Source organism: Manduca sexta, chromosome 13 (assembly GCF_014839805.1).
Source record: "Manduca sexta isolate Smith_Timp_Sample1 chromosome 13, JHU_Msex_v1.0, whole genome shotgun sequence".
NCBI lineage: Eukaryota > Metazoa > Arthropoda > Insecta > Lepidoptera > Sphingidae > Manduca > Manduca sexta.
Genome location: NC_051127.1, coordinates 11,925,545 through 11,948,035, shown reverse-complemented (window position 1 = coordinate 11,948,035; position 22,491 = coordinate 11,925,545). Strand labels below are relative to the sequence as shown.

Genomic DNA, 22,491 nt, shown 5'->3' with positions numbered 1-22,491 from the left:
TAAATCAATAAATTTCAAATACCCGTTGTAAACTTTTTAAAAGTATTATGAAAAAGTTTCGACCGCAAGAACTACTGTGCACGGCGTCAAAAACATTTCTGAGTTCACTTACAATTGGGTCCATTTTTTAATGAAGATATGATAGTCAATTATGTCACTCTCGAGAAAACGACGGGGGCGAAGTGAGAAGTTGTTGAGAGGCGGATTCTGTCGTCGCGCCAACGAAACTAAGCCAAGAAAGAAGGTTCATTTCCGTTTAATAGTTAGTAATGTTTTTAAACGATTCAATGTGAAATAACTCCTAAGTATGGATTATGTTAGTTTTGTTAATTTTCGTAACAGAGAACAGTATAAAAAACTCATTATAATACACGGAATTAATAGTTACAAAACTCCTTAACCGTCCAAAGCGTTCTAAAATTGTTAAAAATGATTTCGTTCTCCATTATTATTCATTATATGTAAATTCACGATTATAATTTACATGAAAAGTATGGTGTACATGTCTAGTCATTGTCTACGTTTAAAGTAATAATAATTTTACTCTAATACTAGAACGATTACCACTTAGGTAATTATTTAATTTGCAAAATATGTATATATATTATGGAGTAGGGACCTGTCTCGGTTATTCTCAAAATACAAAATGATCTCTACTGTCATAATATTTAGAGTCATTACTGTTTATATGAAAAAGCGTGTCTTGACTAAAAAAAATGTAATAAACGGGTATACACGGGTCCACTCCTTACGCTTACTCCAACACCTCTTCACTCGCAGCGAAATTTTGCTCATCAAATGGACCGTGTTATAGAAATGATTAACAGCCGTTTTCAAAAAACGATCCCAATCTCAATCTTCAATCCGATTCCACAGTGAAGTCAAGTCACTCATAACCGTGTCAATAAATCTTTGTTCTTATTGGTCGAATTTTTCAGATAGATCGAATAAAAGCGATTTGGATCGTTTATTGAAAATGGCGGTAAACCGATAAACTGATCAAAATTATAGTGTTAATCCTAAACCATCGAAAATGGTCCGTATTCTTTTAAACATAGACTCATTTATTGTAGCAATGTTTTACAATTCTGCACACACGCTCCAAATAAAATTTGACTAGACACATAACTAGTGAACAAGAACGTAATCTTTTCTAAATTATCATTTTTAGCTAAAATAATATAAACAGTAGTGATAATAATATCAAATATTGGAAACGTACATCGCTATTGTACGGATTAACTCAATCGATACGGCACTGTCTTTGTTACATTACTTACTGAGAAATCGAAACTCGCGTGTCATCAACCTCTGCTAATAATGTCACGTCAAGTAAAAGTATCCGAGATTTTTCTGTTATCTTTCGCAGTATAACTATTAGTACACTGTCAAATCATTTTGTAGTAGAAATCCATCATTATGTACAAGACGATGATGGTTAGCATGTTGTTGGTAAATGATCATCACCGATAAACATCTATAATGTAAGGACGAATTTTGGCTGTGTTGCTGACCTTTGCGTGAAAGTAATATTTCGCCGTCAGAATGTCACTCACTTTTCGATTGGCAACAACAAAACTGTGACTTCTTTTATACTGGTTCAATTTTATACATACATTGACATAGTGGCAACACCTGTAGTACTATTAAACATGAATGATGTAGATTGGGCCAACTATTTAGATTAGACTAGATTTTAGACGAGTGGAAGTGTCTCACTTCAATTACCAAGTAAATGAATCCTTTAGGTTGGCCACAGATTAACACTCATCTAAAGGAATATTCTAGAATATTTCCAGCCAGTACGTCATAATTGCCTCTGATTACTTGATCTTCCACTAATTAGAAAATGGAAAAAAAGTAATCAAGGTGCGTTCAAGATCAAACAATATGTTAACAATACTACGATGCAATATATTCTCTAATTGCAACATTCAACAACTTCATTACCATCATGTCATTCCGCAGGATGTCGTACTTTTGTTAAACACTGCACCTGATGGTAACATCAGTACAGGTTGCTATAAAGGCTAATCTTTTACACATTTCGACAGTCAAATTCATATCTTAATGTTTTCGGCTTCTCGTTGGCTTGAGACTTAAAAAGCATTTGTGGCGCAGAGCTTTTGCAGCTGCTGCCACTCATACAAATAAACCCTCACAAGCGACCTGGTCGTAATTAAAGGTTTTGGTTATTGTGTAAAAAGATGACCTAAGTGCATCTGCGGTCTATGGATAAAGAAGCCTTTTTAACACTGCGTTGCTTGCTTGTATATCTATAGAATTTTGATCTGGCACAGCAGAGGCTTGAATCCGTGTTTGTTCCCATTTGTCTTTTTCTATCCATATTCTAAACTGTGCCTATGAGTCATACACTATCTGAATGCTTTTCCTCACACTCTTGTAACATGCAATTATATTTTGTCGAATCTACGTTCTAGCTAGAACTCTATAAGGTTGTTTATTGCTGTTTTCAAATTAAATATGTTTTAAGACAACATTTGAAACCATATCAAAGATTATTACAAAGAAAAACCCGTAGACAGCGCTCCGATATTAATTCTCACCAAAGGACTTCATTTACAGATATCAGTTTAAACACACTATATTTCGACGTTTACTATTAGACCATAAAACGCATTGACTGCCCGAGTGGTCATAACGCCCAACAACCCAACATAATACGGTAATAATAAAAGTACACCGACTTCATTTTATTGAAGTCGCCTTACATGATTGACCCATACTATTTTATGAATTTCTGTTAAGGCGACATTTAATTATTAAGCACGCTCAATGCATGCAACCACTGGATCGTTCAATTGATCGCGAATCATTGTCGTTAGGCATTATGTGGCATTGTTTTATCGAAGAATTTTATATAACTATAAATTTGTTATAAACTTTATATTTGAGACATCTATTGTATCTCTAGGATATAAATTTATATAATAACAAATCGAAAAAATTTAAGTAGCTTCTTGCAAGTTAATCTTTCAGGAACTAATTATAATCTCACTTCTATGTACTCGTTAGTAGACCACAGTATTTTCTAGTTTTGCATTGTATAATTTAGGAGTGGAAACTTATAATTGGTCTTCTTTGTGTGTAGATGATTGTACTAGCTGTAAGTTTCCCAAATATAGTAAAATAAAATAACCTACAAAAAATATCCTTGATTTTCGTTTGAACATGCCGAATACACCCGTTTTTTTTTCTATTGCGTTCAGGTAACACGACGGACTACGTTTAAAGAATGCTAAATGTATGCAAAAAATATTTCCAAGACTGAAATAGAACTTGACATAGAAACAGTTAAATTTAGAACGGTCTATGCAACAACATCGAGAATGTTCTAACGGTCGATCTGCTAAGTGTTCGATTAATGGAATTGCGTAGAGTAATAAAGTCATATAAGCTTGCTTATTAGTGTCCTATATTACTATGTTTCTGTTTGAAGTTGTCAATACAAGCGTAATGTATAACATTTTGAACGTAATATCAATGTCTCACTATTACAAGGTCCTATGTAAATTTTTACTTATGTTGCAAATTTTTTTTTCAAAATTTTCATGTTCCTAAAAATTAGAAAAACATACATCATGATTTATCTTTCGAGATTATTGGATTTTTTTTTCTGTAAAAACATACAATCATGTGATAAATATGTATAAACCAATTTGTGCAAAAGATATATTAACATAAAACATGTGATGTGAGCTAGCGATATCTAAACCGTTAAAGCGGTGGGACAGAGAAGTTGGGTCAGAATGTAATGTAAAAAAAAAGCCGAGGCTATAATCACAAGCTTTAAGCTCGACAATAATATTCCTACAAAGCCTGTTGACATACGCTTTATTACATACCCCAATATTATAATTTGGTAATGTAGAGTATGTAGTAGAGTCAGGCATTGGTTGAGCGAGCGGCGAGCGCGGACCGCCGAAGCAGATATCGGCGGTATTGTGTCGGGCACGAAGTGGTAATGTGGTAAGAGAGCGTAATGAGAGGGTCGGCGCGTCCCGGGCGGCGCCGCGCGGCGTGCCATGCGGCCGAGCGGCGACCGCTGCGGGGAGGGTCGCGGGAGGGCGCGCGGAAGGAATGCGTCGTTTTCGCATCGGGAGAAACGAATGCGTTTAAGCGTCGCGGGTATACAATGGCGGCGTGACGAGATCCGGTTCGCGGGCGTCGCGGGGGCAGGGGACGGGGGCTCTAATCGATAGCCGGCGAGCGACGGCCGGGCGACTGCGGCGCATAGGTGACAGCTCGGGCCCAATCAAATTACCGGCTGTGGAGAAGAGCTGCAGCGGCACGCACGCCGGAGAAACACAACGCCACCGCCACCGCCCGCACCGGCCGCCATTCCACCGCCGAAACTGCACAGACGAGCTTCTATTGTGCGACACATCACAGCCTCACAATTCATATACAGCCACCTATGCAATAGGTACATTGACGAATAGACGTCACTTATCACGGCGCCCGATACGTGAGAGCCACTCCCCGTAACCCCTCTTTGCATGGGTGCTATTTGTATATACGTTGGAAACGTACACGAATCAAGATTTAATACGGACATAGGCACGTACTGACTTACGGCTACATCGGAACGTTTTGCTCAACAAAATGTTATAGGAACGCACCTGCGCGTGCACATTGCCTGTCGTAACTATTAAATGGTTAATTAAAAAGTTCAGCTTTTCTTTAACAAGTTGGCATTTTATCATTTCGAATAGGTTTATCACGCGGTGTGAAATAAATCGGAACTTTATAAATATCTACGTATGGTTTAAGATGTTTATCGCATAATTTATGGCGTGCGTAAAATTTATATGAGAGAGTAATGGAAGTTTTTATTAAGTAGTTAAAATGGCCTGTTAATAATACGTAATAAATTAACAACACGTAATTGTAATGGACGTTCATCCGCGGCACCGCTGTGTTCATGTCGAATTTCAGGTCAAGGAGTACCAATGGCAGGTCGCGTTCTTTTAAACATTTATAACACGCAGGTATGTTGTGCCTACCGGATCCAATAACGATAAAGGTGCAGTACATAGTTATAGTTACAGACATCGGTGAGTTTGTATATTTTTTTGCAATACAATTTTCCACTCCGCCCACTCGATAAAGTAAATTCGGCAACTGTTCTGCATCAAATATGTCAGCGGATGTGGTGTAAACGAGACATCTACGAGTTTCACGACTGAGGATTGGTGTACGCGCATCTAATTATAGGTTATTCCACCCGTGTACCACACAACAGATCCACGTAGTACCATTAACGACCTGTGCTGTGCACGTATAGTCCACGCCGGCCGGCAGCGCTGCATACGCGCTACGTGCACACAAATGTGATGTAACTCGTCACGCATACTCGGCGCTGGGCTCCGGCCGCGGCCGTGGAGCCTAAACTGCGTCTCCGCCGCCGCCATCGGTTACAATAAAAACTCACTCTTGACATTGAAAACAGAAATTAAACTGAAACATTGCATAAAATCATAACGACGCCGTAAAGTTTCCACAAATCGATCAGCCGCGTGGTTACCCCGTCGCGGCTTATTTCGATGGAAGACTGAAATAAATGTTGCTTTTATAGGTAGGTAATGAAGTGGCCGCCGCAATTAAATCGATGACATCATACCCTCAATGCATGGCGTGATGGGAAATAAAAGCACAATTCAATCAACGGGACGACGACACACGGCGGTCGCCGCTCGCCGCGTGCACTCTATGCTAATAAACACTCGCAATACTACACTTTACAATACTTTATACGAGACATTTTTTAATGTGGCGCCAGTTTTTATAAGGGCGATGTTCACGAGTATAAAAACTATTCGGAAACCACGCGGCGTCTCGAACAAAATGTTGTTAAGAACGTTTCCGAACATAATCACTTGACATTTAATAACAGTAACAGCCCATCGACATTTACAGAGCTATTTATTTTTAACCGGACGGCAATGTCGAAGGCGAAAAAAGAAACGTGCCGAGTTATAAAAACCGCAAACGAAACAGTATAACATTATCGATACTAATGTTATTTTGTCACTTATGGTGACATGTAATGTCGTGTGAACAACCATAATTGGTTGAATTTACCTTGAACGCAGTGATAAGACGAGCCAGGTCGATGAAGGTCACGTATAAAGTTATACCTAATTTCATTAGGTACGAATATAATTTTACATTGAGTTGTTAACCTAAATAACTATGTTGAGAGATTTTCGTGACTAGGAAATGAAAAAGTTCAGCAATTGTTTGGTAATAGTGTTTTCGTAGAACAGTGCAATAACACGAGCGCGACGACCAACGATGTAACTTGTATTCACACAAATGCGCCAAAGACCAAATAATCTGTTATGTCCAATTAATAACGCCTCCACATCAGCAGTAGCCATAATTGACGTAGGTGACAACCTCCAGCTTTCACTTCTCTAACATATTTTACCGACGCTCACTGGACCAGAGACCTGGCCCCCGAATCAACTCCCCAACAGGCGCGTCAAATGTTATTTGGACAGATATCTCACGGTCTATGCATCGCCTAGAGACGTACCGACGTCTCCGACGGCATAATGCCTATCCACAAACTCAGTGTCGAGTATTAGGAGCAATCGAGTTGGTTTAAACCTGTTTGATTCTCGTACTATCACAAGTCGTTGATCTAACACTGGGCATGATCGGTTGCATAACGCTAAAGTCACAAAAGTTAGTGTTTCATGTGACGGTTTCGTTAGTGGAAGGAGTTATTCTGTATAGAACTGTATAGCGAACACTGTTTACACGAAGAAAAACCTGTCATTGTGGTTGGTTACAAGTCGCGTTCCAGAGTCAGCCCGGTTGTTTTAATTTTGGCTATCGTGGAGAGACACAAAATGATATTTATTGACTATATATTTTTGGACCACACTTCATGTGACATCAGGCCTGGCAGTACACTATGCCATGCAATACATTTTTAAAAATGCAACTCTGTCAATGTTATGAGTATTTTATATGGCTAACAATAGCTACTATATTACATGATATGGTTTTCATTAGGCGTCTAAGGTCCACCATGTAACTAGATAACTCAAGTCCGGTGCACTTGTTCCCATCGCGTTAATTAATGACAATACCCATTTATTATCGTAACCGAGCACTACATTTCTACCAGTCACATGAATAGCTGAAGAAATAATAAAAAAAACAAATCGCCTATACACTTTTTTGTTTTTATGAAAAATTTTCATTCACATATAAATTACTTTCCATCACACGAAGAAAAAAAGTGTTATGAAATTTAACGTGTAGACGATTTGAAGTTTTTAATTTGTTCAACTACTTTTGTTGCTGGCTGTACATAACGAAAAACCATAACTGCATACAATTCACATGGAATCCTTCACGCTAGTTCGATCAGGACCTTCAGTTTAATTCAGTTCAGTTCACATATTGTGTCCGATATAGACACGGCCCTGACCTATGCCGATTACGTACAGACAAACCTTTGTATTCCGAGTCAAAGCTACATCTACCTCATCAGCAATTAACAACCACGGTTCGAATTAGAAACTAATCGACTTATATACGTCACTACGAAACGCAAGTCACGAGAAAGTAAAAACTAATCAGTATAAGACTATATCGGAAATATCTTCACGGTCGACCGTATGGACTTCGTAAACAATGTAGTAAAATGTTTGCATATAAGCTATCCTTGGTATATAAACGTTTCGCACTCACCTAGCGCAGGGTCGAGAACTGCTTGTGCCGCCTGTTCCTCGCCTACCGGCGTTTTAAGGCATATTTTCTTGAGTTTCATCGCGACCGGTGAGTCTTCTGACTGGGCCACTGTAAACAAACAATAATATTAACAAAATTGCATTATAGCTATAAGTTATAATATTTAAATTATTGTAATCGTAGTGTTAAGTCTGCTGGAAAACCTAATAAATAAATAAATGAAGATTGTTCCTGTAATATTTTCATGACTGAACTTCGTTCCACGCTCGACTTCAAGTACGTTATAACTTTGCGATTTTCTTGCCCCTACTACTGTATTTTGTTGCTACAATATTTTTAGGCAAAGGAAAAAACATTTGTCAGAACTTAGCTTTATTAAGCATACACCGGCATGCCAGCAAGTGGTTCACCTGATATATGTTACATTTACATCCGCAGGATCGAAAGAATCTCCTATGCTCGAGGCTGCGTCACTCAAGGCCATAAAGGAAAGAAACAAAAGCTCAACGTAAGTACTAGAGATATAATTTTGACCTCTGGTAAACGACGGATGACAATGTTGATTTTCTGAGAGACTACCGACAGTACAAGTACCTACCAGCAGTACCGAGTCCGGTTGAGGCAGCCTTTTTCTGCTGTATACAAATATTTATGTTTATATATAGCGTGGCACTGACAACTATTTTAAGTAGAGCCATTAAGTGAATTCCTTTTTTATGTATCATCATCACAACTATAATTAAAAATATTGTTACAGTATGAGAGGGAATGTGTAGGTACCGATCAAGGTGGGTATATAGAGCTATATAGTCGTAACATACGCCAAAGCTCCATAAACATGGATTTAAAAAAAATCCTATTGACCAAACTATAAATACTATTTCCATACTACACCACCAGTTTTTGACAAAAAGATTCGCAATTTATCATACAACTCGCATATAAATGTATTACATATTTATCAATCCGCAAATTCTCTTTACACGTAATTTTTCTTTGTTCAGAATACAGAACGGTAATAATGGCAATTAGCATCTATGGTAGGAGCGAGTCATTTTCAGTCACCATATTCAGCGCCAGTTTTCTCAATATAGCCATCGGAATAGAAGAGATTGAAATATTCATTAACACATCGCCAATGGTTAGGTGGTAAATATTAAGACGCAATGTCAAGTAAAAATGTCTGGTGAAATTATGATCATAGTTGTGCGACAGACAGACGTGAACGTTATGCCTTTATTACATAGAAGCTTGTGCCCGTGGCTTTGAAAAAAAATCGAAAACCCACGTGCTCATAAACTACGCAAGAAACATGTGGTAAAATAAAATTATTCTTAGATGAAATTCCGAAACAAACAAATTATGGTTTCCTATCCCATTAATTTGTACTTAATATTGTTCTCAATATGGATAATAATATGTGAAAGCCATATGCAAAGAAAACAACCCATCCAACATAAAGCAGGTGAGTTTGGCGCTAAAAGATTGTCGTGAGGAAAAATGCGTTGTCGTAAAAAACTTCCAAAGAACTATAGACTTTGAGGTAACTGGGGCGGTGCCAGGAAAACACAAACACATCCATTGGGATATATCGAAACTGGAGACGGCGTTTTCAACGAATAAAAAGACATATTAAATGATTATAGCTATTAAAGATAATGATTATTGCAATTTTGCGAACACGATAGCGTTTAAATTATTCGTAAGAAATTGAATTGGAATATCTTTTTTGTAAAGAAGCTACTATTTCAGCTTGGGGTGTGTTCATACTGGTTAACACGGAACAGATATTTAAAATGTATCCCGCGGTATATGTACACACAGCTATTGTAATAATTAGGCTGTATTTATAATACTTACTTCCAAAATATATAATTAGTTTGTCGGATACCCTGAGCGGATTTCTTCTGGAGTATTTTATTTACATTTGATGTATGTAGCCGACATGCTGTATAGTTAGATGTATGAGACACTGTAACAAGCCTCGACACTGGTATAGGACAGCAGTCGCCCTAATCGTCTGAGTACTGTGGTCTTACATTAGTAGGGCAAGTCTCTAATTGCTTTATGTAATGCGGTGTGATGCACGTGTATGGTCAGTATACTGACACAATAGAAGAGGAGCATTTTAGCACAAACCACGCTTTTACTAATAAGAAGTTTACTTTAAGTCTATAACCTTTTACTTAATAAAAATATGCATTTTATTCTCAATTCCCACGGACCATCACGGAAGTGAGCATTAGGTCATAAATTTAACTTGAATTTCTTTATCGATGATTATCATTCCGAATAGAACCTTATATATGTAAAACCGTAAGCTCATTTGATATTTCAAGTTTGATATGTTGATAAAAAAATATATATTTTAATACGTTGACAAACATTACCAAAAACAGCAAAGGCAATGCAAACATAACGCAACCCAAGCATCAAAAGGTCAAAATGTATAACTGTGCCAGGATCGGTCTGCGACCTTGACGTGGTGAGCGGCGCGAGTGGAGCGGCATCACGAGCGTCGAGCACCACGCACGCTGGCCACTACTACGGGCCGCGAGCGCGACCTACGGCAACTATGCCGGCATCGGGCATGAATGGGAGCGGGAATGCGACGCTTTATGAGGCTTATGCAATATAATACCACCATCGTGTTTACTTGACGGCTCGTTACGTTGCTCAATCTCGGTATATCGAGTGCCCATTACTCGTGAGTATGCCGCGTCGCTTAGATGATTTAGATTGTACGTTGTTATTTGTCTGCTTTAATGTAACTTCTATTGGTTTGGATCAGGTAACGAACATTTTTGCGATAGTAATAAATCCTATTTGTCATGTTTAGTATTTATTCGAGCTTTTTATAAGATTGGTATAATTCATAGGCGTTTTGTCGGTTACCATGATATTTTTATTTATCTCGATGAGTTGACGTTGAAAGAGGCTTCGTTTTAATAATAAATTTATACTTGATTGCATGTATATTGTCAATTACACCATTGTAAAAATATGTGTATTTCAAGCATATCATTGAATATAAACGACAAAATGTAAACGCGTGTCCGATGTTTTCATACGCTCCGGAACAGTTGGTCATTTTATTCGAAAGTAACAAAAGCTCGCGTTCGTTAATTGTGGTGTGACGTGAGTCGACGCGTGTTATATAGTCGGTGTACAGTGTACACGTCACCACGTGACACGCTCATCTGGTGCGATGTCGCTAGTGTGTCGCGGTGGTTACGGCAGGGCCGCGCGGGCAGGTGCAAGCGACGCTGCACGCTGCGCCGCGCCGCAGCCTCCGCGGCCACCCTCGCCGCCCCGCGCGTCACCCCATGCCAACACCACGGCCCCGCCGCCGCCCCCTCCGTGACCCACCCGCGCGCACGCCATCTTAACAAATCGATAGGATATGACTGTTCTCCACTCCACTTCGCGGGTGCGACTTTTGGGCGCGGACAGAATGACCCTCTTGATTGCGTAACGCAAAGCCGCGCGAACAATGCCACCCGAATAATACAATTTCGTTTAGAAATGATCCCCCGTCTAATCAATGGCAATTATTGTAATACTGACGCGCGGCAGACGCATAGTTTAAACTTATTCCAAATAACGGTCACATGTTTAAGCGGAACGAACGCAGGGGACACACTTGGGACCATTCCGAAGAACAAATATTAGTAAGCGTAAGACAAGTTATTTGTTGTTGGTAAAGCTGGTGTTGCTTTTGGCGCCCACAATACAAACTTTTCAGTGGGACCTTAACTGTATAGGTTCACCGCATTAAGGTATTTACTGTTTGCTTCTATAAATAATAATATAAAAAGTAAACTAAACATTTAAAACATTAATGTAAAAGAATGCGTTAGACCAATCTGACATACATATTAAACCTACTCCACGACATTATCCCTCTTTACATGTTAAAAATCCAACCGAGTTAGAATTCTTTCATTGTTCCAAAATGGTATTCGGTGGCGCCTTTTACATCAGGCAAACAGAATTAATTCAATGAGAAGGTAATCCCGACCGTCCTATAACCCGAGCGGGCACCGGGAGCGCGGCCGGGAGTGAAACCGCGGGCCGCTCACACCATCTCCACTTAAATATTCACGCCCTCTAATGACACGGTGCCGGTTCACTTTAACAAGGTTCCACGCGGCTAGAGCGGAGCTGGCTAGTTGGAACCCTGTGAGTGCACACGCGACGGGACAAGGAATCCTGTTAAGATAATAGTTTGCTTGTGTGCGATCCAGTTTCAGAAAGAATTTCACTTTTACCTCCCGACATTATAACGTTGTTTGCAGACACGCGACACGCGTGCATTATTTCTATTATAGACGGTTGTTTAGTGATTGTACGTCTCGGTGAGCGTTAATTCAATGTATTACACCATTAATCTATTTATGCGCCAGTGCCAAGCGCAGGCCTCCCATTAAATGAAGAGCAGCACTTAGCCCATAGAACATAACATTGGCCCATATTGATTGACAGAACATGTTAAAATAGTTTTTTTTAAATAAGTTACACGTTGTTCCAATAGAATACTTAATTTAAAAGAGTCGGCAATATTATACCGGCACATTCAAAACCGTTAAAAAACCTATATGGGTGATAAAGCCATTCATTGGCAAATGCTAATTAAAAATAAAAATATAATATTTTAATCCACTCTTAATTTCTGGTTCAGTAATTTTAATAATACACAAAATACTATATAACGTCTAGTGAACAAACTTTCCTATTGATAATTATATTCATAGCCGGGTGCAGTTCTCAAAACTAACGGTTCTTCCGCCGCGACCCGCGTATTGTGAGACGTTAAACCGACCAATCATTTTCATACATTAATTACGAGTACTGATTTTTTACTTCTATGAGTCACTACTGTTTGATTAACTGACAGGCGACGTCGGTTGTAACTGGTAAGGTCTATTGGCTTGTATTACATTGTAAGTTTCATATGAACTCGAGACAGTAGACAAATTTCAAGTACGTCCAGTATTATGTCTATAGGGCAACGCGATTGTATACATATTTCAAAATTAGAATCAGATTTTCGGAAGCATTTTTAAAAATCTTATTTACGCTAATTATTTTACACTCATCGTAAACAAGGAAAGGAGTATCGAGAGTGTCCAAAAGTTCGTATATCTGACGCTGAACAAAATAGAAGCTCAATTATAAAAGAAACAACAATGGCAATTGGCTTGACCATCCCGTTCCAGGCAAACGCGTGAAGATACAGACAATTAATAAGCAGTTTCGCGTGAGTCCCAAGTGTTCCGGCTGCAATTTGAGTGACATTTATGACATTACTGGGACATGCGCGATACAACACTGTCAGACTACATTTCTCCGTATTACGTCTATTCTAATAATGTACGTCAGAGTAAACTATTGTCTACTATTTAGATGATTTACGTTTTACCCGTTTTGTTCACGAAATAGGCCCGTTTATATGCAGTTAAAAAGTTACCATTTTAACTTGACCCCGCAAGTTTATGACGGCGCGTACTATGCAGAGGTCGTACATTATTTTACTAACACCGACTTTTTTTGTTTACATCATGAATGAAAAGCAAACGCACTGAGATACTAAAATCTTCAGTATCTGCGTAAATTAAGAAAAACATCAAGCTGGTAATGGCATATGAATACAGATTTTTTATAAAACGCGTCACACATCTGACCAATTAGTAAATAAACTAAATAAAAAACATTTGTTGATCTTCATTAGGCCCAGCCGGTGGGCAATATTGACACGGGACTCCCCTTTGATTCCGTCACAAAGTCCTGGACGCACACGACATGCACCCATCATCCCTATTCCCTACTCGGGCCTCTCGCCTCAGCCACAAGTGGGCAGGCGGCGGGTGTCTGTCAAATCGTACCGCGGCAGCTGACGTAGCGAGGGTTCCCACCAGCCAGAAATATGTGACAAAATATAAAATTGTTTGCATATTGTCAGCGATCACTCCACCTCAAGTGGCTATGACGTGACAACTCCAAGATGATGGGATAAAATAAATTCTCAAAGCTTCTTGTTTAAAAGAGAAATTAACACTACGGGAATTGAACGTCATCTCTCATAGCCTGTCCTGCAGGTTGTTCAATTTTGTAATGATCGTTTAAAACTTAGTGTGGGTGGTCCCAAGTCCGATAAGCATACTCTTAACATAATCCCATTAAGAGCCAATTATTATACGCTCACAGGATCGAACAAAATGTCACAATGTGCTTTATATTTTAATTATTTGTTATCAATAAATAAATGGGCGTATTTAATTTAATAGTTACACACAGTCCTGCCGTTGCAACAAGATATAAGTCTTGTGTAGTGGGTATAAAGAACTACGAACAACTTTCAGTCCTACATCGCCAAGTATAGCCATAATAGTTGCGCACAAAACAATGTTCATTTTAAAATAGAGAAGAAAATTATAATTAGTTTAATGTCAACTCCAAAATTACATTATAGTTGGAACCATAATGTAATTTTGGAGGACATAAATAAAATACGCACATCGTGCTGGGAACCCGTAACAGTCAAGAGACGTAATTTAAAACTGCTCGAAATCACTTTCATCTGGGAGATAGTTTGCTCCAAGATTCCCAATTTGTCCACTCAAGCACAAGATTAATGGTATTCCGTCACGGTTAGGTTACAGCACTAAGCTATTTTCACACAACACGATAGGGATCCACTTCCTTCCTAGCCTGAGATGGCACAACGAGGTGAACGTGTAAGAACAACTTTACATTAAATATTGGGTTTTTGTGATAGGTATTAGCCCGGTTTTTTAAGAGGTCACTGCATCTGATGGTAAGTGGAGTGGGGTCCAGATAAAAGGATTGACTGACGTGAGATGATTATCCCTCGCCAGTCGCCACAATTATTTCAGGCTGTTTGAAACCGGATGTACAAAGGCTGAACCCAGAACATGTCGCACTTACGTGGGCTACTATGGCGGGTTTTACAATTTGTACTCGGTGGTCGTTATCGGATACAAATATATCAGAAATTCCATCAGAAGTCTTAAATTGTGCTATTAAATACCAAAAGAACTTGTTCCCATTACATGAGACCTAAGAATGACATGAAACGTTGAAAATGAAATGTTTATGTAACAATATCTCTATCTACCCCTGAAAAGGAAAAGGCGTGATGCTATGGATGCAACAGAACAGTAAAACAATATTAGTACCATGCAAATGCGCACGCAGCTGTAATATGATCGGTTTCGTTATCATCATAAATTGCTTGATCGTACTTAATGATCTGATGGACCAGTTAGCAAAACTATTTAGTTTTAAGAGAGATCGTTAGGGTAGGTACTTCTGTTTTGTCCGTCACTGCTGCCAAGCAACTATCTCGGCTTGAGGGACTTAGCCAGTGGTATGAAGAGGCGATATTATAATGGGTCACTTGCACGGTGCAGTGCTATGGGGTAATGAAAGTTCATAATAGCATTCCTGTTGTTTATGAGCTATGACTATAAGAGAGAACAGGCCGACACCTTATACTCTCGTGATTAAAAAATATACAAAAATACCCAGTATAATATAATTTAGAAAACTATTTAATCCATTTATTTACATTGCCAATGTTAAATTCTAACATTGAGTTAATATATTATTTTCCCACATAAATTAAGAACACTGGTTATTTGAGGTCGTCGTATTTTTATATTTGGATTGTAATATTAATATGTCTGGTTACGTTATATTTTTAATAGTATATTAACAAGTGTTTTGAGTGGCAAGATTCGATGATTAATAATGGTAGACATATGTGATCATTGTGTCTTGGCCGATGTTTAGTACGTAATACGTATCCGCTGAATAATTAAGTGAATAAATTGAATAATTGATTTTCGACGAAGTATATAAAAAAGAGATGAAACGACTAAGAAACTTAACAACTTATCTTCAATTAAGTTTTATCACTTTTAAGACTATATAAAATACAATTTTCGTAAGAACTCATAGTATGGAGATTGTACAGCCATGTCCATACTGGTTTATGTTACCGTGCCGGCGCGCGCGCTTCGTCGCGAGCTAAATGCTCGGTTACTTTCGGCTATGCTTCGTGCGACCGAAACAACAAACGGATGAGCATCAAAATGCTGCCGCGCGAGCCTCTTCTCGTTGAAGACACGGCTAATTAATGCGTTTGTCTGACTCCGGCGGCACGAGACAAGAAGACATGGCGCTAAACGCCCGCGGCAAATGCTGATTGCACATCGCATCGATAACGTCGATGCTAACGCAAACGCTTTGTTTTATTTCAGCACCATATAAGCTTGCAATTTAATTCATTCATTGATAGGTTTACCAATTATTTATGTAAAACTGATCATTTTATTCATAACCGCTTATTACATGTACTAGTTTTAACTATTTTATGGTCATTCGTAAGTTTTTTATAGTAATTTACATAACTGGTGTATTCAGTATCTAAAAAGCTGCTAAAAGGCTTTTATGAATGACATATCGATTAAATAAGATAACGAATTCGACTAATATTTAAGCATGCATCAGTTACCACATTTTATTAATAAATTATGAAGTTTATTGGAATTATACAGGTCATTTATTATTCCTAAAACTATATTGATCTTTCACACACAGGGTATAATATTTGCTTTCGGTTTGGATCATAAAATGCATAACAAATTGTTAATTAAGTGGACATTACAAGTTTTTTCAACATAACTCCTGGCTAGCTTTTATCCTTGAGGACGATGCGTGCAGTTATTGTATAGTTAAAAATTGTAACGGTTTCAAATGTGGTTAATTTTCCTCGTCACCGCGTCACACTACTGATAAAACTAATTGATTAATCATATCCTCAACGGCAGTCGGTGAGCGCCGTGAAATATTCCATTGCCAGTTTCTATAAATTGGCCAATATAAAATTGCAATTTTAACGTTGAATCAACATTTTCATATAATAAATGTAATTATTTACAGTATTTTATACAGACGACTTTCTCTAATTGCCGTAGCGCTTGTCGCAAAGGCCTATTTGTACCGCGCGGCCCGCCGCGCCGTTGGACTCCGCTGACATATTTTAATTGTATAACACAAAAGAGCAACTACTTAAGGTCCAGTAATTTCTGTATATAATTCCGCATGGAAATACATTAATCTGCACTTTGAAATTACTATCTCATTTCAATGTTTAAATTGTATGAAAAGTTTGCAATACTTGCTAATGATGTTCGTTGAAGTATAATTGCGTCTTAAAACAATTGTGCGCCGTACCTTATTTAAAATAACATTAAAAGGGAAACTGAATGTGTGCGTAAAGCACTTATAGTGTACACTTGTCTGTACAATAAAAAACTGTATGAAAGTAGACGGCCAGACGTGTGGTGTTTACTCTCTACTTGACCAAATAAATACATATGACGCGTTAAAATTCATTGAAAACTCTGTCCGTCCGTGAATTCGATAACCACTCGATATATGGAGCGGTTAACGGCGAGTGTTACCTGCTGAACCTCAAGTCATGCGACCTTGTAGCTAATACGCATAACGCAACACTACCTACTTCAACGGTCACCGTTCGCTATAATGCATATGTGGAATAATTAAACAGTTTGTGATGTGGAAAAATATCATATCGTTGATTCATTTGAACATAAGATGCGTCCCGAATATATTTATCCGAGACAAATAATTATACGCGTGTTGTAATACACACGGTCCTGTGTGAACTGATAACAATGACTCGCTCTTATCAGTTATGGTGTAAACTCAAACGTGTGGGGATGCCGCGGGTAATATGATCGGGATCTTCTACACTGCATATTGATATAAAATCTAAATCAACGTTACTCAATTGTCGCGGAGTGACGAGTCGCGAGTGGCGACGCATGTGCGGCGTAAGTATGTCACCGCGCGAGCACGTTCTGCGCTCGCCGCGAGCCTCGAGCACCAACACAACGGATACTCACTTCACCTCCTCGCTTCCGCTCAATAATTGCAAGAAATGTAAAAACCTCGCGGTTGTTATATTCACTGCGGCTGGCGTCATTCCTGTCTCCATCGACACTATTAGCGAGACTACGTCACGTCTACGTTATGTCAGACAAACTAGGACGCATAAACTGCTGAGTTAACAACACAATGTCAAGTGGTCGTTCCAAACATGGTATTCCACCGTGGTGAGTGTCGTGAGGCCGGTTTCAATGAGTGAGACGGCAAAGCGTAAGCTACGGGATGTTGAAACAATGCGACCATCTTGTACAAGTGCGGATCGGTCGGATGCGCGAGGTTCATTGACCCGGTATGCTCCCCCCCATTGCCCCTCCGCCGGTCTCACTTTCGATGCGCTCGAGGCCTCCGCGAGTCCACGTGCCCGCGCGCCGCCATCGACGCGGCCGCCGGTGACGTCACCGGCCGGAGGACCACGAGCCCCGAGCGCCGGTGCGCACTGCGCCCGCCGCGCCGCCTGCGCGGCTCGCCGGACCGTGAAGCTGTTTGTGCTTTTCATTAGGACGCCCATGGGAACTGTGCTAACTGCTTACGATGCCGCCTCAAACCCTTTCCCTCACTGACATAATTTTATATGCAAATGGACCTGACCGCTTAAATTCCATAGGGGAGTTAAAACAAAAAGGTTACTACCACATTGTTCGCATTCCAAAATCTTTAAATTTGTCCTATCACGCCATAGTGTAAAACGACATAGGAGCCGCATAATATAGTCAAGATAACATAAGCATCAGACCACGTAAAGTCGTGATGAGTTGAAGAAAGTGCGAAATGTCGCGGGATGGTGCAAATGTGAGTTAAACGAACCCGTATATATACACTGTACGTAGGTTCTTCGCCTATGTTGCGCTCTATGATAATGATCAATGATGCCTGTTAACCTTTTTGAATTAATCATAAGCAGTTTCTATGAATGGCACGCTATTTTATTCGAAGAAATACACGTAATAAATTATAATTATTTAACCAACAAAATGCTTCTTGTTTTAAAGCAACAATACAATGCCGCTCACTCCATTGATACAAAGCATCATCAAATCAGCAAGACATCTAGTCTTATCTACTTACTGGTGTGAACAGGTTTTTTCTTTGACGCTATGGTAACCGGAGCTGCATGGCAGCACTTTGCTGGGTCGTTATTACAAGGTTCTGTGTTATTTTTTATGTTCAAATTGTATTATACTAATACATATATCATATGATTCCAAGTCTTTCAGTGAACATTACCAATAACCCCGAAAGATAAATAAAAGGGGACCATTAATAATTATTGTCTTTCTAAATTTTTACCTTATATGAAACTTTATAATTTTTGCTACATGCATAAGTAAATATTAACATAGGAACTTATCTTAGTGTGATTTCTTAATTTTAATTGTACGTATTTAGTATGATAGCATTTTTTTTAACAGCATCTGTTGGTCGCCCTGCAATTTGAGGATAATCGCAGTGGATGACTAACACTCATTGGTCTTATAGTTTGAGAGATAATAAAAACAAACACACATCATACGTTTATCACCGAGGGGGTAAGCAGAGGTGCATCTAGAGCATCCACTTTACGCCATGTTGTATTCCGTCCCGTAATGTGATTGGGGACGAAATTATCATCGTATCAGACACAAAACTATCAGACTTCGGACTTATAATGCGCAAAAAAACCTAATACCGCGGCCTGATCAGGAAGGAATACGAGCCAAGCACCTCAAACCGGTGTGGTATTGTCGTGAGGTCTCGGTCATGCCCCCTATCGCACAGGACGGAACACACATGGCGTAAAGTAGATGCATGTCTGCCCACCTCTTCGGGGATAAATGCTTGGTGTGTTTTTGTTTGTTATACCGCGACGGACAGTCGCGACGGGTCCCAGGCTCCTGGCTTCGTTCACCGCAGCGGGACAAGTGCGGTTTGTGCGGCTCGCAAATGTTTGTACAATGCGCAAATATTTGCTTCTGGTTTATGTGGTTCGGAGTTGAGACCAAGTTTCTTTCCTCCCACGACACGAAGTTTAATTGCGAGTTCCGGAATACGTAACTTGGGTGTAATACTCTTGATATCTTTGTATAGTCTTAAGTGTTTTTCTTTTAATTACAGGGTTTGGGCTGAAATCTCCACAGGAGTTTGAGTAACATAATATTCTACAGTGTAAGTATACCATTAGCTGGTGAAGTTGAATTTGGGTTTAAAAGAAGTCGGCTATACTAATATTGATTAACAAACAAAAATCTTTGACTGAATAATTCAAAATTTAAAACTTATTAATTGCAGCAAAATAGTTAATAATTGAAAAGCTAGTTTGATTTGATAGACTAACGTTTTTTAGATTTGGTTATTATGGACATGAAAGTTCCGGATACCATAAGAACATAAGATCTTATTGAGAATCATTTTTTTCATCGCTTTAAATAACGAGATGAGCTTGCCGTTTGGATGATAGCAAGCGATACGACCGCCCATATACAGTAGAAACACCATCCAACATCTTGAATTATAAAGTATTGTTTGATATTCCACTGCGCTCGCCATCCTGAGACATGACATGTTAAATCTTTTTGTGACCAGTAGTTACACTGGTTCTTCAAGCCGGAACACAACAGTGACTACACACTGCTTCTTGCGGTGGTACCTACCCAGGCGGACTCACACACACAAGAGACTTACCACCAGTAAAACATTAGTACATTACTTCGGGCTTTAGAATCCTTGTACTGCTAGATGTATTTATTTTATTGCAGTAACAGAATTGTGTCGCGTTCCGCAAGCGAGGGAGGCAACACTTTGACGACGTTGCAGTAATCGACCCAACTCATACAGCCGAACGTTGCACAATCCATTACGTAATAGAAAGTGATTACTTATCAGATGGCTTGCAACATTCATTTCCGCCCGTCAAATGGCCAAATACACGATGTGAAGTATTTATACAATTTCTTTATTTTAGTAAGTATATTATGATGTGGAAGAAATGGGCAGTCGAGGATTCCATACCTACCCGCAAAACATGTTCATTCAATCGAAGTTAACTGAAGCGGAAAGGACTTGTTCTTACATTAAATATTTGATAATTGTGAAATTATGGTCTTTAATGGTTGATATTTCCGCATTTAATTTTATAGAGCAATGACAATATAACGCCAGTACAACAACGGCGCGAACGATGCAAATGATCTAATAGTAAAACCTCCAACAACTAATTATATCGATTTATATAATTATTTTCTATTACGAAACGCTAGCCGTAGGTACAAACAATAATGATTTAAATAAATTATTATATGGCAGCGAACATGCCGCGCAACGGTATCTAGTATCGAAGCGAGGGTCATCGGCGCGTGGCGACAATTAAAACCGGGATAAGTGTTGCGTGTACCTGCGAGATGAGGGCGCCACGGTCGATAAGGGGGGAGGATGTGGGCAGGCGGGGGTGGCGGGCCGTACATCCAGTTAAGGTGTTTAGAATACAAGTCACGGAGTATTGATGTCTCTGTGGCTATTTTTAACGCGTAAAAGATAATTACGTCGGACGTCTCCCGCTCCCCTAACGACGCATTGTCTCCGCAGGTACAGAGCGCGTACCGGGCCGATAACGTTTTTTTTTTCATTTGTTAACCATTTCACTGCATCTTTTGGCGTCTATGAAACAACGTAAACGTAAACGGCACACGTGGCACAAATCAGTGGTTGATCAATTTTAACATCTGCGTCACAAGACGTGTGGGCGTTGAGGCGGCAGACAGCGGGCGCGGAGTGTGGGACGGGGTGCGGTGCGAGGCAACTCTTCATTCCCATTTAGCCACTGAATTGTATAGCGGGAGGACTGTGGAGGCCATGATTATGTTTACTAACCCCGACTGTCCCCACTCCCTGGTCTACGCGGTCCGAATTAACACACGATCTTTGTTATGCCGGAACGACGCACAGACGACTCCACGTACGTGTTTCAAACATATCTCAGCGGTATATCTTTTGGCTGGAAATGTGTCTGCCATTTGTCTACCGTCGTTATAATGTAATGCATAATAAAAATTGAACACTTATAAATATCGCGGTCTGATAAGGAATAGATAAAAGTAGTTTTTACATGTCTTGTTATTAAGGATGTACGGATATGTGAATGATAGAGATTTATAAATCGTTATCGATATGGCATTATAGAAAAGACCTTATATGTATGTACATTAGGTACAATATAAACAACTAAAAATGGCCATTAAATCATTTATTCATAAATGTCACGTATTCATGCCAATATCGGATGAAGTCCGTCTGCTTGTTATGGCAAATAATTCAGAATATTTGAAAAGGCAATGATTTCAATTTACATAATATTTTCGAAGACAATAGGCTCACCAATAATCCTAATACTTCGAAGCATTATTTGCTCCAATGCGGCCTCTTCGGGAATACAAACAAGTTTATGGATAAGTTTAACTAGAAAATTCGGTAAACCGTTCTAATCTTATTATTGCAATAAGTAGTAACATATAGCAAATTACACAGTCAAGTAGAAGGTTACTTTAACTGGCCAAGTTCAGTAGAACTTTCCAAAGTTACGATCCGGCCGAGACTTCAACGCGGATAGAGGACGCGAGTAAAAACAAGTTAGGAATCGCAAATAAAAAAAAAAAAAAACTGCGCCATTATTTAAATTTCTTTAGCCAATCAAACTCTAGATAATTTACATTCTTTCAAAACTATACTAACCGGAATCAGCGGCGAACATCGGTCGACATATCGCCGAAAAACAATGGATTAACTGTTACT

General features: G+C 39.1%; 1 protein-coding gene across 1 annotated transcript in view; it reads right to left on the bottom strand.

Moving 5' to 3' along the window:
- The window catches only part of LOC115448340 (metastasis-associated protein MTA3), a gene marked incomplete at its 5' end in the record, with an annotated part of 68,909 nt that overhangs the window by 37,720 nt on the left and 8,698 nt on the right, over positions 1 to 22,491 (bottom strand). The window contains 1 exon segment of the mRNA XM_037438153.1: positions 7,732 to 7,839. Within this exon segment, the coding sequence (XP_037294050.1) occupies positions 7,732 to 7,839 (108 nt within the window).